This window comes from Takifugu flavidus, chromosome 3 (genome assembly GCF_003711565.1).
Source record: "Takifugu flavidus isolate HTHZ2018 chromosome 3, ASM371156v2, whole genome shotgun sequence".
In the NCBI taxonomy this organism is placed as follows: domain Eukaryota; kingdom Metazoa; phylum Chordata; class Actinopteri; order Tetraodontiformes; family Tetraodontidae; genus Takifugu; species Takifugu flavidus.
Window position 1 is genome coordinate 13,191,776 of NC_079522.1, and position 20,523 is coordinate 13,212,298.

The 20,523-nt window shown below is 45.7% G+C and overlaps 1 protein-coding gene across 3 annotated transcripts in view; it reads left to right on the forward strand.

Moving 5' to 3' along the window:
* The first annotated feature begins 840 nt into the window (after positions 1-840).
* The window catches only part of LOC130522921 (fidgetin-like), a 30,693-nt gene continuing 11,010 nt past the window's right edge, over positions 841-20,523 (forward strand). Inside the window, exons 1-2 of one of the 3 annotated variants that reach the window (XM_057027803.1) lie at positions 841-887; positions 5,932-5,968. In XM_057027803.1, coding sequence (XP_056883783.1) covers positions 885-887; positions 5,932-5,968 — 40 coding nt within the window. In that variant the 5' untranslated portion in view covers positions 841-884. Of the gene's footprint in view, positions 888-4,947; positions 5,165-5,227; positions 5,826-5,931; positions 5,969-20,523 lie in introns of those variants that run through there. The other 2 variants (XM_057027804.1, XM_057027805.1) reach the window with 2 other exon arrangements.

Sequence of the window (20,523 nt, forward strand, 5' to 3'; positions counted from 1 at the left end):
CAATGTGCAACTTCAGCTCCATTGAACATCACCCTTCACTGGCTCTGAGGTATCTGATTGAGTCCATCCATGTGGAGCACTATTGAATCAAAAGAGTAAACGTCAGAGACATGCTCCGGCACACACACACACACACACACACACCACACACACACACACACACACACACACACACACATCTGCAGCCTGAAAAGAAAAAGTGCTCACAAAACAGACACATTTTAATGAAACTCTCAGGGGTTTTTTGTCTTTTTTTTTATAAATTCAGGAGAAGCAATGTCCCAGCAAGCGCCCGCCGTCCCTCTACATACCTGTTTCAAGGTGTTTGTCATAATCATTCTGTTCCTGCTCGTCGGCTGTTTGTTTACATTTATCTTTAGGAGCGAACGCTCTGTCTCGCTCAGAGGGAGACTTGTCTCGTTTCAAAAGGAGCGGCAGAGGGAACCGCTGAGAGATGGGCCGGTCAGCAACAATAAACCCACACTGGCCGCTGCAGGAAACCACGCAGGGTTCATGCGGACTCGGCTACACCTCTCAAGTGGTTAATTAAATGAGTCCAAGCATGCAGCTATCATACAACCACACAACGCTTGGTTTACCATAAACAATGTGATTAAAGCAGCCATGGGGCAGCCAGAATGCAGAGTTGCAGGGGGAAAAAAATCCAATCACCATGGAGATGTGAGAGAGAAAGAGGTCTGAATACAGACAGGGATGTCATTATTACTTTTTTTTTATTCATTATTTTCATAATGACTGTCATTATGTGCAGCCGCTGATTGAAATCCTTTTTTTTTTTTGCTCGTCAGGTTTGTGTCCAGAAGAACTACCACTTAAGTGATGGCAAGACTGAGGGTAAACATTTTCATGGCCAGTGCCTGCAAATGGTGAGTAATTCAAAGAGAATATTTTTTCCTCAGTGGAACATTTTGAATAAGCATCTTGTTAATCATATTGTCTTTTACTGCATTGCTGCAGTGTGGTGAGCACGTTTGGCCACCAGCTCCATACAGCCTGCACAGAAAATACGAATGCAGGCATCAACTTTTATATAAAAGTGATTAAAACGAATGATTACATCATGGCAAGTACAATCATCAGTGGGGTATTTAGTGATATATAATAATTGATTAAATCTGTGCAGTCATTAAAAAGTCTCTTTCATATAGATGGATGATAATGTGCTGCATAAAGTGGCTTGCTGTGTTCTGTTTGAGTCTCTGAACAATCCTCCGGGCTTTTTAGAAGCGCTGCAATCAGAAAAACTATCTTTCTTCATTTTACAGGCTGACACTATTTAAAGCCCTCGTCATCTACGGGCTGCAACAGCTGAGTTATAAAATAAGTATTTAAGACTTTAAAGTGTTGTGAAATTCACCCACTTTATTTAAAATGTCGCCCTGAATGCTCAGTCTATATTTGAGTACCGGTATTAGCACTGCAGGTGCTGCATGTAAAGGGTCAAGATGTCTCACTCTGACACACTCTCACTCACACTCTCTTGTGTATTTTTGAATTTAGGTCTTGTTAATAGCTATATAATAACGGAACTTATCATTTTGGTCATTTGAATATCACTTCATGCATTTTCTTTGTTATTTCACCATATATTTATGTATTGATCCCTCCAAAATGATCAATATCCAGGCCAATATATATTTGGCAAAGACTTCTGGGAGAAACACAGAGCATAAACACCACCTGTGATATGTGAACAAATAAATGCACCGAAAATACAAGGTCTATGTCATTAGTGAAAAACAACACTGAGTTCTGAGATTATTACTGATGTGCTCTGTTGGATTTGCTGCAGAGTTCATATGTGACACACACACACACACACACTCATCTTTCTGTCTTTATACCTGCATGTGTGTGTCTGTCTGGACCTGCACGGTGTAGCAGACGGGTCTGCAGCCTACCAATGCATTCGGTGGGGGTATTGGGCTGGGCTCTAATCAATCACTGACAGATTACCTCCAAAGCCACTTCCACAGCCATTAAAGCAGGACAAATGCAGAATTGCAACTGAACAAGTTGGAGTTTTAAGCCAACGCCAGGACTTCCTGGTTATTTGTCAAAGTCACTGCCGCTGAGCCGCATGACTGGCTGCGCGAGTGTGTGAGGCTCGGAGGCAAGCCGGCAAGGCATTGCATTTTGAGTGTGTGTGTGTTTGTGTGAGAGAGAGTTACAGGGAGTGAGTTATTGTTAGTGTGTTTTTAACACTCTCAGCTGTGTGTGCGCGCACGTGTGTGCGCCGTCGGCTGCGTCACACTCTGCCCAGTGGAGCTTACAGTAAATCACTTTCCCTTTATTGCCAAATTTAGCAGCTTATGCTCAAACCTACGCCATGTCCCATCAGGGCGTTAGTCCGGCCTCATAAAAGAGGATTGGCCACACACGGTATAGCCTCTGAGCAAAGACGACTCATCCTCTCTTCTTTTCTTTACTACATTATTTCCCCTTGTCTTTATCTGAGCAAGTGGAAACACTGTCTGGGCTTCTCTAATCCCCCCCCCCCCACCCCCACCCCCCTTCTCCCACTGGATTTCCTGCTTTGAGATTGTCCCCCATTCACTGGGGCTTTGTTTATAACAGGCTATATTTGATAGAAGACAATAAGAAATTGGATATCATCATTTTCCTAGCCTGTATTACCAGGGGAACACTGTCTGTTCTAAATGTATTGTACAGTTTCTAAAGAGTGGACATTTTATCCTATAAGCTTTCTTGTTTCTCTCATTGATTTTGACGCTTTTACTTCTTGGCAGACATGGCAGGTTAAGTGCTGATAATTATTTGTTAGAGATGAATAAAACTATGAAATGTCTGGAAGAGGCGACATCAAAGCCGGCGGGATTGTTGCATGTTTTCCCTCTTATATTGCGAGCGGAACATTTGGAGCAGGGGTTTGATTAGTGTGACATTCAATGGATTCTTTGATTAGGCACTTGCTGCAGAAAAAAATGCCTTTGTTTTTTCTATTAAAGGACATGCCTCGCACTCATTTATAGTACCCATTTTGATAAATAACACGGAGGATAATATCAGCTTTGGCTCGGCTGTCCTTATTTTCCTCCATTCTCTTACAGTCCGTGTCGTACTGCATGAGAGGAATGCACAAAAAAGTGCAGCGGTGAAGTGATGAGGGCCGACACTGATGTCTGCAGGCACTGGAGTTGAAATTTAGCCGGTCATGTGACTATGACTCCCCCCCCAACATGACCCCAGAGAGCGAAAAGAAGAGAAAAAAAAACCTCTAGCATAGGAGGCGGGATTTTATTTGGAGCTGTGTGTTGATGTGTGCGCCCCTTTGTGCATTTAGGGTTGTGCGGATGTGTGTATGCATACATCTGTATGTGTGTGTGGGTGTGCGTGTTGCTTCAATGCCCCCAACCCCCCTCCTATTCAATTAAGAGCTTAAGCTCATTAGTGGCAGACTTACATCATTACCTCTCCAATGGCTAATGAGTTAAAATCTATTTAGATTTATGTTGCCGTTAAATCTCCGCACACAAACAAACGCAGGTTTGCGTTGCCCACAAGCCAGAAATGTATCATAAAATTCCTGAAAGCATCCTGTGACTCTCCATAAGATGATTCCCTATCAGTGTGGGAGCCTTTTATAGCAACGCTGCATATTCAACACACTTGAATTATACCTTTTGGCTTCAGTATGTAAATCAGAGAGCGCGGACATGTACGGATATACCAGAAAGGACCGTTTTCCTCATTTCCACACGTTGACTATTTGTTTCCTTTCTTTCGTGGCCTAATAATCGCCACTGCATAACAAAAAAACTAAACAACACCTCTGCGAAGCCATTACACGGCGATTATTTGCGTTTTCAATCCATTCTAATTACGCCAACCAATCTTTAATTGCGCTGCGGCCTTGACAAATGTAATGAATTAATTGGGGAAAATAAAAGAGACAATTACTATCTGACAGCGGGGAGAGGGAGCCCGGGCTGTGCGTGTAATCTGCCAGAAAGACTTATGGGGGAGAACAGCAGGCAGCAATCCACTTTTCCTACCTGGGCTGCTGCGCGGCTCAAGGGCGTCGGGTTTGACTCCGCCGCGCGCGCCCGTGCGCGCCCACTGCGCCACTGCTTTCCCCGCGTGCATTTATTTCCTTAATTAGTCGCCTCTAATTCCTCACCTCCAGTCTGATTGGACCCGGATCTGGTTTTCGGAGGCCCGCGCGCTGGCGTCAACTTGCGGGGGTGATAATGGGAACAATGAGCTGACAGTTCTTCCGTCTTTGATGTCTTGTTTAAACCTGCTCTCCCCACTGATGCTTTGATAACTGGCTAACTGGGACATTTTCATTCTAATTAGGGCTTCAATTGCTAATTCCATATTGCTGCTATAATTATCACTGGGAGATACGCGGGCACAGCCAGCCAGATCTCGGGCAGACGGAGAGGCGGGTGCGCAGATTTGCCCCAGTGGGCTCCCAAACTGCGGGGAGGGTAGTTCAGGTGGTGGGGCTTCCAAAAACCCACCAGTGCGCATTTCCCAGCGTTTATATAGACATCAAACAACTTTCTGGGGATAAAACATCGCCTTTATTGGATATTTTAGTTATTATTCACAGCTGGCTAAATGAATCCCCCATTGAACTTAATGCTGTTCGGCGTTACACGCTTCAAGCACATGCAGAGTAAAAAAAAAAGGAGAGACTCACTTTTAATCAGCTATTTTTGGCAGTTGAGGTGTTAAAGTGCACATCTGATTCTGGGTTCTTAGACGCTTTCTTCACTATTTGGACTCGGTTCCAACATCAACACACAAACTAGACGCCTATAATAACCTTTCCGGCAATAATTGGAATTGAAGATTTTTCTCCACCACCACACCTCCTCCCCCCCTCCTCCTCCTCCTCCTCCTCCTCCTCCTCCTTCGTGCCCCCCCTTACGCGCCTGCGCAGTGAGGAGCGTACTGGTCAGTGTGAGAAGCAGCTGTTCAGGGCTGGTGAAATTCCAACATGGCAGTGGCTGTGGTCAGTGTTCCCTCCGTTAACTTGGGATGGTTTCAGCTCGCACGCAACCCGGCTTAACCTCAGCATCCCGTTCATCAGCAGAAGCCCTCCCCGGATCGATGCGACCCTGACCCCCCCACGTGAGAGGTCGACCTGTCGCTAAAAAAAAAAAAAAAACAGGTAAGGAAGGATAGACTGGAGGGGGGGATTCGCTGCGTCTGCAATTAGACAGTGGCCAGAGCAGACTGGCTCTGCGCGTCTGAGGAGAGGAGAGGAGCTTGGAGCGGCGCCGCTCGCCCCGCAATAATGCGTGTGCACTTTGGGCTTTCACAACTTGCGCCAATTGCAAACGTTACGGCATCGCGGTGCGCGCTTTATTTAACCCGATTTCCCAAAACGCGCACCTGCGTCAGACCGCGGGGGGCATGAACACGCAGGCGGCACCGCAGGGTCCGTCTCTCTGCGCGGGGCTGTGCGGCACTTTTTTTTTTACCAGGGAGGGGGGGGGACGGGACAACTTACACGCGCGGGATCGCTGTAGCAGCGCCTCTCCGGCGGCCGCGGCGGCCCCATTACCGGTTGCCTAACCCGCGGTCGCAGACGGCGGAGACGATGTCACCGCGGCGTGTGTTTTTCTGAAACGCGTGGAGGTTTCAGGGCGATCTCAGGTGATTTAAGTTGACAACAGTCGCCGAGCTGCACCAGTTGATTCCTCCCTCCTGCCTGTCATCCCGGGCTCCACTTTCTAATGAGATGCATGTAGGTTAGATGCTTCTCCTCACTCCAAAGACTTGAAGGGCCCACAATTCACTTGCAGCCAGCGCAGTATTCGACACCACAAGTGTGTAATGTGAAGATTTGTTTTTTCTCCCCCATTATTATTATTCGGGCAATAATTTTCTGGCTTTTATCACAAATTTAATTCACATCTGCTCTTTCCCTTCCAGCACGAGATGATCAGCAGCAGCAGCAGCAGCGTCTATGGTAGGTGTCTTTTTGCTTCTTTAAAAAATATATAAATGACAGTTATTCACACTCTAAACAAATTTATTGTAAGGACTAAAAATACACCGAGGTGTTTGCTGTCCAGTGTGTTTGTCTGTACTGTATATGAAGGATTTGGCTGAAATTGATCATATTTGTGCATGTGTGCCAACCATATCCACGCTTTCTGTCGGAATTTAAAATTGCACCTTCAATATTTTAACACTTGGGATATATTTTTAGAATGATATCTCTGTGTTTAGGTAAATGTCCCATATTTCCTCTTCAAACAAACAGCAGCACCACTGTGATTAAAGTGTTTATTTTAAATTGCATTTTTGTCCTGTAATTAATTTAAACGTGCTGCAATAGGAATTTTGATTTGAGCTTATTTGTATGGTATTCCTGGCGATTAGGCACCTTTTGATTTTGCCAATAAGATGCACGTCGTTTGATTTAACATGTCGGGGAAGTACAATTACAGTCGACCAGCGACGTTAACGTGCACTCTGGATTTATTAATCATTTATTTTTTTATATTCCCTCACTCCCTAACATTAAAGCGGAAGCAATAATTCTACGGTTTTAGGGAATTCATAACAGTGTTGTACAATTTGTGGCTCAGACGTTGGCATTTATGTTTGAGTAAAAACTCTTTTTTAGCTGCTGCAGGTGGAGGGCTGGTCATTACGAATCAAAGATTACGAACTGGAATATCACAATAGAGGAAAATAATCATCCCACCTTTGTTGAAAGTTAGGACGGCCACAAAGGAGCGATGGTGACGATGTGCTTTTCCGCACACACGCTGGATGAACTTCCACGACGGCACTTTCTTTGGTTTTTGTGGCAGCCAGCAACTTGACCTTTCACCTTAGATCTTCCTCTCTTGCTCGATCCCTCCACACACACACACGCAGTCATTTGCTTCATGTCAGCTGCAGTTTCCTCGCTACGTGCTGCACGCGCGCGTATGTGTGTGTTTGTATTGTGACATTTACTACCTTGTAAATATAAGTGTGTTTTATAGGTGTGTATACGCTGTCAACGTGAGCTGTAATGAGATAATGTTTCATTCTAAACGTCAGGCACCACAGCGTGTAGTCGATATATCTTCTTTAAAAGGATGCATAATGCTTTTCACACGCTTCCCCTTTAAATTTTATGCAAAATTAGTATTTTTCAATTTAATTTAATTGGTCACATTAGACAACAGTCCGAATTCTAACTTGATTTTCAATTTTTTATTAGCTGTGGATCAGCACATGGTGTGTGGCGACATGCATGAGTTTATTTGCGTGTTGGGACAGATGAAACCCAAACGCAGGCGTGTTGTTTTTTCTTTGTGGGTAATGTAACGAGCGCAGACACTCAGTGGTTTGTTTATTCCTCTAAGTCTATTTGTCTGCAACAGTAGCTGGATTAAGATCCGTCCCTCTGCATCCGCTGTCTGCAGCATGTTGCAGTGACAGAAGCAATAATCCCCCTCATTATACACATAACATATCGCCTCACATCTCCGGCAGCCCCCCGATACAGCTAATGGGGAGAGGGAGAAAGAGAGATAATAGGAATAGAAGAAAAACTGCTTTTACAAACAGGCACCCCCTTTACTCCTGCCTTTATTTATCTAAATACAGATTTTTTCCCTCAAATGAATAGCGAGAGCTGGTGCGCGGCGAGGGTGGCGGAGCTACTCCCAGTGGGACCGTATAAATAAATTATCCTGACACTTTCTATCAGTCTGTAATGTTTACCATTAAAAGCTGCTTTACCGTCACTGAGCCACCGGTGTGCGATCTAGCCCGCCTCGTGGGACTTCTGCCAGATGTGAAGCGATGTGGGGAAATATTGTGCTCTACACGCACACGTGCACAGGCGCACACACAAAGGGAGAGGGAGAGGGAGACATTTGTTAGTCTCCACTGCATCCATATCAGTGGATTTTTCCTGTCTGCACATCCTGACAAAGGGCCTCTTCAAACGGGATCCAGCCAGGGTTGTCATCTTTTAGCAAATATGTTAAGTGTTATCTTTTGTGCTCTGGGCTCGCCAAGCAAAGCTGGACCCCATGGGAGCCCAGCGCATGCAAATAGAACAAATCCCTCTCGGACCTGTCTGTCTGTTTCACTCTCTCCATCCTTCTCTTGCCTCCTCAACCCCCCCTCCCTCTCTTTCTTTTCCTCAGTGCGTCAAGCTGTCTTGTCTCTTCGCTCTCGCATCTATTTCTCTCTTTGTCCACTTGTTTCCCCTCCTCTGTGTGTGTGTCTCTCTTTCTCTGTCCCAGAACTCAGCGCCAGGGCCGTGTGTCAGCTAAGTGTAGCCGCGCTGTTGTAAATCTTTGTGTTTTTCCCTGCATGGTCGTTGACAGCCCCCTCCTTGCTGATCCAGAGATGGCAGGCAGCTGTCGGTAGCGCTGCTGCATTTGCTGGAGGATGACTGGACGCCCGGTCCTTAAAATCCTTGACACCGTGGTCCACTCCTGCTCACCTTGTCCTTGTCAAATGGTGGGGGGGGGGGGGGGTTGGTGATTTTTGTTTTGCTGGCTGATTGGCATATAGATATATGTTTTTAAGTTTTGTCCATCCAACACACATCCCGACACACGAGTGTTTTATCATCCAGTTAGAATCGGACGGTTCTCTTCAGTCTTCTCACGAATCTGCCTCCGTGACCCGTTGATGACTTCGTGTGGAGATCAGTGCTTTGACGTTTAGCTTAATATAACAATGTAAAATATTAAGATGAAAGAATGTATATATTTACAAGGAGGGTTTTTTTATATATAATGTCAGAGGAATGACAGGAAATGAGGAGCCCGACTTTTGGGCCTTAAAAACTTGTGCGACCTTCCCCCCAAACCTTCGGTCATTGAAGATCTTTTCATCAAATTTATTTCCATGTTAATTTGAGCGTTGAAAACATTATCGTACTTACGTTAAGCCCCGAATCCCCTCGGATGTTTGAAGTGTCTTTGGTTTATGTAATGTGTCGTTTTCATAGGTTTTAATCAAATCAAAGCTCCTCTCCTCCTACCTTCTTTTCCATCCGCTGTCCCCTTTTTCTGAATTTTAAGCAGGCCCCCCGCTCACCTCTTTTTACTCTTTACCAGCAATCTCCACCACCCATGGCCCCGATTCTCTAGCAGGTATTAAAACATTCAGCTTGTGAAGGCGTTAATATGCTAAAGACTTTAAAAAAACGAGCAAAGGGGGAAAAGAATTAAGTTCCACTTTGAAATATTCTGCACCATTACGTTGTGCCTACACGTGAGAATTTGGCATCTCTAATGAGGTTCATTACCCTGCGAGTCTGGGCTTAAATTGTGCAATGATATGTGCGGATGCTTGCCAGCCATTCAGCCTGGTGCTGGTCGACTAGAGCCATTTTTATATCTGAAAAAGAAATTGACAGTGAGGAGAAGATGGATCTGACTTTAATCTCTCGCTGCTGAGGCTCCGCTCTCTGGCTCTGGCTGGATGATCTGATTTTGTTAGCAGTGTGTGTCGGCAGGATAGTGGCCGCCCGGCCCTCCCCGAGCACATACACGCATCCTCCCCCTCTCCCCCACGCACCACTTGCCCATCTGCAGCTCAGTTTGAGCGTCTTGATTTAGGGTGAGGCGGCAGGAAAGTGGGAACGCCATGATCTGGCAAAGGTGGGCACGCACGCTCGTGAACAATGGCTCATTGGGTGTGAGGGGGGAGTCGGGCCGTGAGTGCGTGATTTTGAGCTTGAGCTTGGCAGGCTGCCATGGGGATGAACACAAAGGATGCTGAGTGGCGGGGCGTGTGGCACAGCGTCGCTGCGCTGCCAGCGGCCTCAGCTAGATGGGCATGACCTGGCAGTGAGGGCAAAAAAAGAGAAAAATCTGTAAATAACAGTCATACTCATCAGTCCATGATTAATCATGTCATCGTTTCAAACTCAGAAAATGGGAAAGAAAAATCCCAATATCTCAAAGCCTCTGACAAGTTTGTTTGATGAATCGCTGAGGCGATTAATCGATTTCTAAACTAGCTGCCCCTCCAGTTCCCTCGATTGATTGATCAAATTAAGTGTTTCCACTCCAGTCTAGCTTACATCTGTGGAAAGTCTGATTTGCACTCTCCGCGAATGCCTGAATTAGAGTTGCGGGGATTTAAACTTACCTGAATTCTAACCCATTCAAACGCACAAAGAAGCAATATTGAAGCACATTGTCAACATTTTTACGCTGTGGCCTGTAAAGGATGGAAAATATTTTCCCGCTTACCTGCCATACATGCATACTTACCTGCATGTGTATGTGTGGGCAGGACAGGGCAAGTTTTCCCACTGGTAGCAGCAAGAGCATTAGGTTGTGGCAGGATGGACACATGTGGTAGATACCTAATGATAGCATGCGGCGTATAATGAGATCCTGCTCTCTGTCTGTCTCCACTACCTGGCATCATGCATTAACCATACAAGAGGAAGAGGAGGCACGCATGGTATTGACTTTTGAGTGGGTGTCTGCTTGTCCGTTGTTGGTTTTGTTTAGCACTCGGAGGTCAGAATGGCTGCAAGCTTCGCACATTTATAACAAGTTTTTTTTCCCCCTGTTTTGTTTTATTTTATTTTCGTGGCATGAACTCTTTTTTTTATTTATTTTTTTTGCCAGGCGAGAATTTCCTGCTCATCCGCGCCGCTCGGGCCCCGTTAAATCGTAGCCAATTGATTTTGGGTGTGATGCAGCGCCTGCACTTAACAAGCCAAATGGGTTCAGTCTGTGTGTTAGTTTGTGTGTTGTGAAGATTAATCTCTTAATATATTCCGCACACTCATAATCTATACTATGCTGTGAGACCGAAGGAGGTGCTGGCATTTCTCCATCTCTTCCCAGTAACATATATTTATCCTCTTCACTACACAATCCTCTAGGCTGCTCAAATCCCCCAGGGGGTCCCAATGACATGCCTGCTAATGTGTGCTTTGGAAACGGAGTGCTATTGTATCCCCTAAATCTCACAAAGCACTGTATGATTTGCCCATTGTCGCTAAATCGCTTTGCTTGTGCCAAGTACTTGCATCTCACAGAGGCTTAATGCTTTGAGGGTTTCAGGGACAGCTTCGAGTTCCTCTTTTGTTGATTTCAGGGAAAAGTGCCAAGACTGCCGCGCTGAATATTGTTTTGAGTATGGAGCGGGGAGGAGAAGAAGGGCCATTGCCAAGCGACTCCATTGAGCCCCATGAATGGGCCATTCATATTTAGGAGAATCACCCAGATGCCATATTGTTGGCTCAACAACGCTAAATATTCTCCAACAAGGATGGGATTGTCGCAGGTTTTGGAGTTGCGCAAGTGTAGAAAAAGACGTTGGGAATTGGGGAGGAGTCGACACATTGGAGTCTCAGAAAGTGGTCGGTGGTAAAGGTGCAACTGGGAGTAATGAAGACACAATACACTTATACATTCAGATAATGCACTGGATTTGTCATAAGAGTATTAGGAATGCAGCGTATGATTAGTTGTACTTACTCCCTAAAGCCTTTAAACTCTCGGTTCTGTTCTAAGTCATGATACATTTTGTCAGGATTCTGAATGTGGAGGTTTTGTCTGAGGACATTCTGCTTCCGTCAGGTGTAGTGGGGGAGGACGGGTGAGGGCCTCGCAGTCGTCGAGTGGCATTTGGCCAATTACCAAACAACCTTGAGGCTGAAATTGTAAGCAACCTTACACCTGTACGCTGTCTCCTCGCAGCATCTCAGATGGGACTTAACAAAATGTCATTGTGGACTTTTATGTCATGTGTTCACCAAGTATTAATCATGGCTGGATCTGTGCCTGAGAGGCTGATCAAATTTATTGTTTGGCTGCACGGGACAGTAATGGGTGTTTAATTACTCAATAAAAGCCCTTTTATAGATTCCCAGGCCTCCTGTGTGTTGAGCAAATGGTATTGATCCATCTCTGGGCTGCAACATGATAGCCTGTGAAGGAGAATTAGAGCTGCTAGCCTGCTAGCGTTTTCTCATTCATTAGCTGCATTAGCCAGAGGGTGGTTAAGACGTAGCATCATTTTTAATACCCGTGTCTCAAGGATTTCTGTGTCTGCTTCGTGTTGTAAGGCTCCCTGCAGCTTAGTTACACAAATATGGATTAGATATGGGCAGTGAATAACATTGATCACTGTTTCAACAGGGATCTCCAGAAGAGTCATTTTATTTTATTTAGACATTTCCCTCAGAGTGGTTTGTCAATGGCCTAATCACAGCATAATCCACAGGACTAAATCTGACAATGCCCTCAGCCGAGCCGTGAGCTGTATTAGTCAGACTACCATCTAGACTGCATGTTTAATCCCACCACTTCTCCACCTTGTAATCTCTATCTGACGGCTCCTCCTCCTCTTCTTGCTCCTTACAGACCTAATTCTGGATCTCCATCCTGCTCACGTGGCAGGCAGAAGTCCGCCTAGAAATAAGCAAATGACACTGAGCTTTACGTCTCTGCTACCGCTCTCTGAATACGCGGCGTTGTCCACGGTGCTTCTTCAGCCTATTTACCTTCCATCCATCGCTCTTTTATGTTTCCAGCATGTTCCCGCCTTTGTGAAAAGCTCCATTTCTTGATGGACAACGAAACCAGTGCAATATCTCCCATGATCTGTTCATTTCAAGTGAATGTGGCCTATTAGAGACGTGGCAGAGTCAGTTGGGTGGCTTTGTGAACAAAAAAAAGGCCTGCGAGGGACCATAAAAGAGTAATTGTCCAAAGTAGACCATACAGTTCCTTTGTAGATAAATGGATTTTCATGCTTATCAACGCGGACATTGACATGAGTGAAAACTGTGGAGAATGCGGAATTATTCTCACTCCTGAGCCATACACACGAACAACTGTAGTTTTCGAGTGTGTGTGGTCTTTCATTGTCCTTGTGTAAGTTTTTCTATCTCAGGCTTACAGTTTGGAACAACATACTGTTAATTCCATACGGCCACCTGTATCCCTGTGGGAAAATGCTCCCTCTACTCTTGACATGTTTCATTTTACCAGGTTTAGAACATATATTCTTCATTTAATCTGGATTAATCTGATTTAAAAGAGTCCAATCTAAAAGCAAATGAGATTGTTTTTTCCTCACGTCCGTCGATCTCACCAGTAGATCTACCGTACTTCTGTCTAACTCATTAATTTTCTTGTCTGTTTGCGAACAAAATAAAAAGAAATTCTTGGTCGCTGTCTGGACGCTGGCGAGGCAGACAAAAGAATCACTTAAGATGAAACATATTTCTTACTCCTCATAAATGAACAGCGAAGCTCACAAAACCGATCGTGTTCATTGCTTTGCTTTAATATCCCCACCAAAGTAATGACAGCGGAACCCTAATAGATTATTAGGATAGAATATATTACTGAAACCTACTATAGCTAAAACGGTCAGTTGGTTTTCTTTTTATTTACCGAAACATGATTGTGGAATATTACCATATTGCCTCACAAGTCTTGGCTGCTGCCCCCATCAGAACCAATCAGCTGTCTTGGTCTGAACTTCACCTCAGGTTCTTTGAAGCCGTGCAGGGTTTTTATGGAGAACGATCTGTCCTATTTAAGACAACTAAGGGTTCCCCTCCTTTATCTTAGTGGCTGGGGAGCAACCTGCCATTCAGTGCCTTGTCCAAGGACACTTCCACATGCAGTCCGGAGGAAGGGGCCCTTAGATGGCTTATTCTTCCTTCTGAACTACCCCGTCAATGGAACATAACTTCCCTATTATCCAATGATGCCATGGAATACAGAGGATATATCAATACTGTGAATGCATAGGCATTCACCTGAATCCCATTTGATCGGTCCGCGGGCCAATAGAGCCATTTGGAAGCAAATATCATTTATCTGTAATAAATAATAAAATAGATCCCAAGACACACAAACCAGGTCCCTTGCTTCATGTTCTCCACCAAAGGGCGCCTGCATATGGATGCAATCATGCCGCCAGACATTAAACCCTGCTCTCGTTGCGCTGCCCGTGGGGCAAGGATGAGAAGCGACGTCTACTCGATGCAGAGCCAGTGATCTAGGTAATCTGCTCTGCTGGGGGACACTTCTATTGGTGCACAAATCAATTGGCTTCATGTCCGTGCCATTAGACTAACATGGCGCTGCCGAGGCACTGAGAGCGGTAAACAGACTATTTAATTCCCCTGGACATCGGCCAGGTGGACACTCCTCCTCCCGCTGCTTCTTCCTGATCCCTCAGTTTTATTATTTTCTTCCCTCCTCTCATTCTCTCGTCCTCTAACATTGACTCCACTTCAGTCAGTGCGGTTATTCTCGGTGGACGAGTGCTTACAGGAATGTTGCTCGGAGGGATTGCGTGTGTGTGCTTATATATATGTGTAAAAGATTTTTGGCCATTGAAGACGCGCTGTGTTCTGTCCTCCAGTACTGTGTCTATACTAAGTGATCCCTTGGGAGGCAGTACACACATCCAGCATCCCTCCCTGTCTGCTACATTTCTCCATGCACGCCTCGCTCCTGCTCCCTCTTTCTGCCTTTGTTTCTCTCTGTTTCACATTGCCTCTCCGTCTCTATTGCCCCCTCCTCCATTTTCTTTCCAGCTCCAGACAGAGGGAGCAGATTAGTACAGTAAAACAAGGGGGCTGCCTCAGAAACGAACGCACACTTATATGAAATATGCAGATTTCCGGCCAGTGAGAAGTTTTCCACCAAGCAAAGCAACAGTCTGCTGTGGTTACCGCCGGTTTGCCAGCCTCGACGCTTATATATTGGCAGCAGTGAAGTAAATCCACTCCAGCAGCAAGTCTTTGGGTTACTGCATGGTAATTGAGCCGGCGTGACTTGACAGATGAGTGTTGGTGGCAGTATCACTGTTGTGTGTCTCATTTCCTGCTCACTGTTGCCGATTGACTGATAAGATAAGAGGCCCGTGGCTGCGTTCAAGAGCGTCGGCGAGCAGCTTGATGATCGGCAGCGCTGATTTGGCTGGATGGGGGGTGGGGTGGGGGGGGGGGGGGGGTGGAGCTTCGCCTCAAGTGCTCGCACGGACGCCGGGCCCCAAATCACAAAGGATAAATACTACACATTGTATTGATCAACATTTACTGCAGCAGCATTATTTGACAGCACTGATACAGTATAGAACTCTGCGTTGCACCGTTAGTTACCCGCGGGGGTAGACCGTTTTGCTGTTGCTAGGAGACGCTGGAACCCGTGGACACATCTGGTCAGCTGTTAGTACAAGTTGTTGACAGGGGCTCGAGCATCCGCGATGGTGCGATATTGTTTACAATATGAAATGGTCTATAGACTTAATGTCAGCCAGGTTTTGTGCCACTGCAGAGCTGCTGTCTGAGTGCTTGTTTTCACAAACAGGCAAGTAGGACTTTGACTGCAATAGAGTATAATCCTGGTGTGATTCCTAGTTAGGAGCCATGTGGCGGCAGCGAGAGAATCGTATCACTCATCGTTATTGCAGCATGACAACTTTGGAAAAAAATGGTCCTAACATCCTGGATCTGAGGCTACACGGTCAGCTCTTCAGTCCCTCGCTCCCTCTCCCTCCTGGGACCCCAATGTGGGAATGACATTCATCTTCTAGCAAGACAGCAAAGTCACTCCTCATCTTATGTCACAGCTTATCTCTTCAATAAATACTCCATGGCCTCGCTCCATGTCGAATAGTATCCCCCTCACCTGAACGCATCCTTGTCTTACACCGTAGGTTGAAGCCATTCACAATTCCCCCCTTAAATAATGTAATAAAAAAATCCCGTAAAGGGAAGCAAATGGATGCTCTACCGCAGAGTGGAAAGTTCCGAGAACGGGAAATTGAACATCATCTTCTAGAAATGGTTGTTTTTTTTATCCAGGTGACAAACAGGTACGGCTCTTGTGTTAGCCTGAGGGCTAAACATAAAGCTGCAATCATTTATTTAGGAAGAGTGAGAACAAGATTTTCTGTCTGCTGCTGCGGCTGCAGCTGGGAGAAATATCGCACTGAAAACATGCATGAGGATCATTAAGTTTCCAGCCCACTATATGCACTTCGATACGTTTATCAAGGTCTTGAGGTGCCCCCCCCCCACACACACACACTTTATAGTATAGACAGAGGTAATTAATTTGTCATTTTACATTTGCTTCATGACTTCAGTGCTTGGCTTTCCTGAGAACGCTCCGCATCTGCAGTTTAATGAAAGCAACAGTCAGTTGTCGTGCTTACTGGATACTGTTTCTGGCTTTAATTTATTGGTAAATAACTTGAACCATTTTTCGTTTTTTTATGACGCTCGTGCCCAACTGATAGTATTTGCCAGCCCGTTTGTCGTGTTCAGCCCCTGAAATCGGCAGGTCGGCGGAGCCTGTTTTCTCAGTGCAGAGCTTTTGGCCGCTCGTCGCCCGTGAACGTGATTACAGCTATTGATCGACAGACAATGACACAATGTTGCTGGATGTCAGTTGAGGAGAGAGAATGCTCAAGTGTGTGTGTGTGTGTGTGTGTGTGTGTGTGTGTGTGTGCATCTGCAGGAGAAAGGAAAGGCAGTTTGTGTGTCCATATGTTCGTGTGTGTTTTGGTCCATATGCTGGCTTCTGAGCATGCACACACACCCCCTGTCTGTGCACACACTCGTGCGCGCGCGCGTGTGTGTGTGTGTGTGTGTGTGTGTGTGTGTGTGTGTGTGTGTGTGTGTGTGTGTGTGTGCATGTCAAAAACTCAGATCCACTGTGGTAATGTGAGATCAGACGTAGCCTGTTAGCCGGAGCCTTACATCTGCTGTCATCCACTCGCTCTAACTCTGTTAAGGACGTTATTGATTGCTCATTATTACCCCGTTCTCTGAAAGATGAGCGTCCCCTATGATCACATTAAATCACTCCTCTGTCCAATTCTCCTGAGATGCCTTCTGCTCATCGGTGCCCATCAAATTTCTCCTCCGAGATCTGATATCAAGCCGCCTGACGTGTTTTATTGCCTCTGGTTCTCACCGCGTCTTGTTTGATTTACTCCAAATAACTGTCTACTTTCTTTTTTTTTTTTTTTACGGATGCGGTTTAGCTAATTGATGTCTTAAGTCTGTGTAATGGAAATAAGCAAACATGGATGAGCAACATTTGAAATTCTGATTTGTTTTTATTAGATGCTTCTTGTTTTCATGTTAACTTTGTGATCCGTGTTTATTGACTTGATAGGAAACTAGAAGGGCTGACAAGAGAGTCATAATATGTACTTTATTTTTCAGTGTGGGACTATTTTAGTTCTGCTCTATTTGTTTTCCCTTTTTCTTCCCCTAGCCAATGAAAACGCCGTTATAAAAGGGCTGTTTGAACTATTGTGTCAAACTCCTATTGAAAACCTACAAATACGTAATTGTCCTTAGCCTACACAAACCTCTGCAAGGCTAGCCTTTCAAGTTCCCTGACCTTTCGCGTTCCTCGTGTTGTCATTTTTGCTGACGATAAGCAGTTGTTGAAGGTGTCACGCGTCACGCCAGCCCCCGTAAAGTTGGCGACTGTTGGAATCCAGCCCTCAGTGAGAGGCCATCTCATAGGCCCCTGCCATTCCCATGAATAATGCAGAGCTATCGACTGTGTCAGTCGAGCACGAGGAGACGCGGCAGCAGCCAGCTTGATATTCAGCTGCTGAAGTTGACTGGATGCCCTCACTTTGAGACAAACTGCTTGCAGACTGCTCTGACTGGAACAGACAGGAGCTGCATCTGCTCATATCAGATGATGTGTGGAGGTAGTTGGAGTCCCAAGGAGGGTCTGCAGTTTCTGTTTGAGTGGGCAGCGAGGCAAGCTTTTACAAATATCTGCAGTTTTATCACTCCGGATCCTCCGCTGCGCCGAGTAATTGTCTGGGTATGCGCGTCCGCCAGCCCAGCAGCCTGCCGAGCGCTCCAGTGAGAATCTCCTGCCCCCTCGACAAGAACATTTCAGTCTCAATGCCACCAATCAATAAGCATATCGATCCAATGTTTGACTGTTTAGACAACCTGTGCGAATTCCAGCATAACACGAGTCACGATGGATTTAAAGATGTGCATGTTGGCGCACTGTCATACCTGAGTGCTTGTTTCTGCAAACACCTTAGGGAAGCCCGATACAGCGGCTCATCCAGGCTTCCCTCAGATTTGCTCTCTAATACTCCGTGACCTAAGACGACGTCCTGCAATCTGACTCTGCATAAGGTTTGGAGTCAAACTGTTTGTGTTCTTACCAATTTATAGACCCGAATCATGTATTTTGATAATGTTAAATCACCTTCAGGATGCCTGGTTTAAAAACACTCGACAAGGAGCAGAGTTGCTCACATTACTTGTGTACAAGGGCAAACAAGAAAACCCCACAGATCCTGCCAGAATCGGCAGCAAAGTGTGCAGGATTTTACACTTCAAACATGCACAGCAGACAATCCTGCAGGTTCGCAGGCTGGTGATAGAGGTTATCCCAACCAGGGCCTCTTCAGTAATCCACACACACCCCACAGGTGCATGCGCACACACCCTTGCACGTGCGGTCCTGATGGGGAGAGTTAATCTCCGCCAACTGCTGTTGAACTCTAATCTGCCGCTCTTGCCAAATGTGCGGTATGCTGCAAATCTCACAGTACACATGTTGCCTCTCCCGACTGATTATTGAAGTATTCTGTTCCTTTGTTGTTCAATGGAACAAAAAAGAAAATATCTTTTTTATTTTTCAACAGTTGGTAATCCTCCTCCTTTTAAATGTGGAGACTCTCCAGGATCCTATAAAACTGAAAATAGCCAGTGTTTGCAGTGTAGTTAGTAATTGGCATTAAATCAGCTGTTGTCAAAATCAACACACTATGGAGCTGTGGTCCAGTCTTCTGTCTGACAGAGCACAACACACACACACACGCCCACACACACACACACACAACACGGCAGACAGACATAATGCATCCACAGATGGTGACACTCCGGCAGTCACTCCTGGGCTGTCTGTCTATGTGCCAGTGACGATTACGCACACACAAACGGCTGCGCATACACACCCAGACATATGCACACACATACACACGGCCCGGCGGCGACAAACACGGTGATGCATCATTGAGCATCGGCTGGTTTTTCCTCTAACTGCTGAGGGGAAATCAGTGTGGTGTTAAGTAACCATTCATGTGGAGCCGAGACCACACACAAACAAACATCGCACCTACACTTCTAAAAATACCGACTACCACCGAAGAATATATAATATAGAAAAACACAAAAGTTTCCCGGTGGATACTCTGATTTATTTTATTTTTTTTCCTCAACCGGCCACACTGCTATTACACTCACTATTTAATCCCTATGACAAATACATCTGATGTGCTTTCAAACACTTGCTTGCTTTGTGTTCTAGTGTGTTCATTTGTTGATGCATTGTTAATATCTCCACTTTGGACCGGAGTGTGCAGTGTAGGTAATCGCCCACTCCCGGTCCGCCGCACCGCTGTTTGTGATGCGCATCTTCCTGAGGATTGTATTTGAATAATGAGGGGGGCTGGAGCGTTCTCCTGTGCAGAGTGTCTCCGTGCTGCTGCACTAAATGACCTCTGAATAGTTGTTTTGGATTAGCCATCAAAGTCTTCTCTCGAAGTGGCCAATAGATAGGTACTTCCAGAAATGAGTCACTTGAAAATGATCATCGCCGTCGTTGCCATATAAGATAATGGATAACCATTACACTCCATTTTCCCCCAGCTTCTCACCCACACAACGCCTGCTCTTGAAATATGATGCATCCACTGTGCTTAGTGAGCACTTAATGTCCAAAAGCACCGTGTTTGTTGAGATTTACAACCGCGCCTGCAGGAGGGGGGCGCAAGAAAAAGTGTGTTGTCGAGGTATAATGCTGTTCACTCAATAATTATCTCATTTTATTTACGAAGACAGACAGCTTTAGACGAGGTTAGAGGCGTCCTCTCTATTATCTCCACCTGCCACCCCTCTACTGCAACCCCTGTCTCCTCCCAGCCCGGCCCTAAATGACGTCCTTCACGTCGAGGACTTTCGAAAGTTTCCATCGAGCAGCAAAGGGGGAGAAGTGTTCTTATGCCTGCTTGTATGGAGGGAGCATAGGGGAGGGAAAAAAGGAGAGAAAAACAGTTATAGCACAGCTCTCTTTGCATTTGTAGCAGGATCGATGTAATTTCTGAAAGGATTAGGCCTCCTCTCAGAAATCCATTTTAATTACTGAACACACAGGTAAACAAAGCGGTGGTGGTTCGCAGGTATAGATCTGGGCGTCGGAGGAGTATTGATAGCATGTGGCCCCATGTTAACCCCGGGGCCACTCAAAGATCCTGTCGACTGGCCCTCGGGTAGAGGCACATCAGCCTCAGACTGTTGCTGTTCACAGACCCTGCAGGACCACAAGTTATTAACTTTGCTTTGAAAATGTGAGTTATATGACAAAAATATTGCAATTTGGGGGGCTACTATTCGTTACAAACCATAATATGGAAATAAAACCGGGGAAGCAAAATAGTACACACACACACACACACACACACACACACACACACACACACATAAGCTCTTCCGCTTCTCACCAGCCT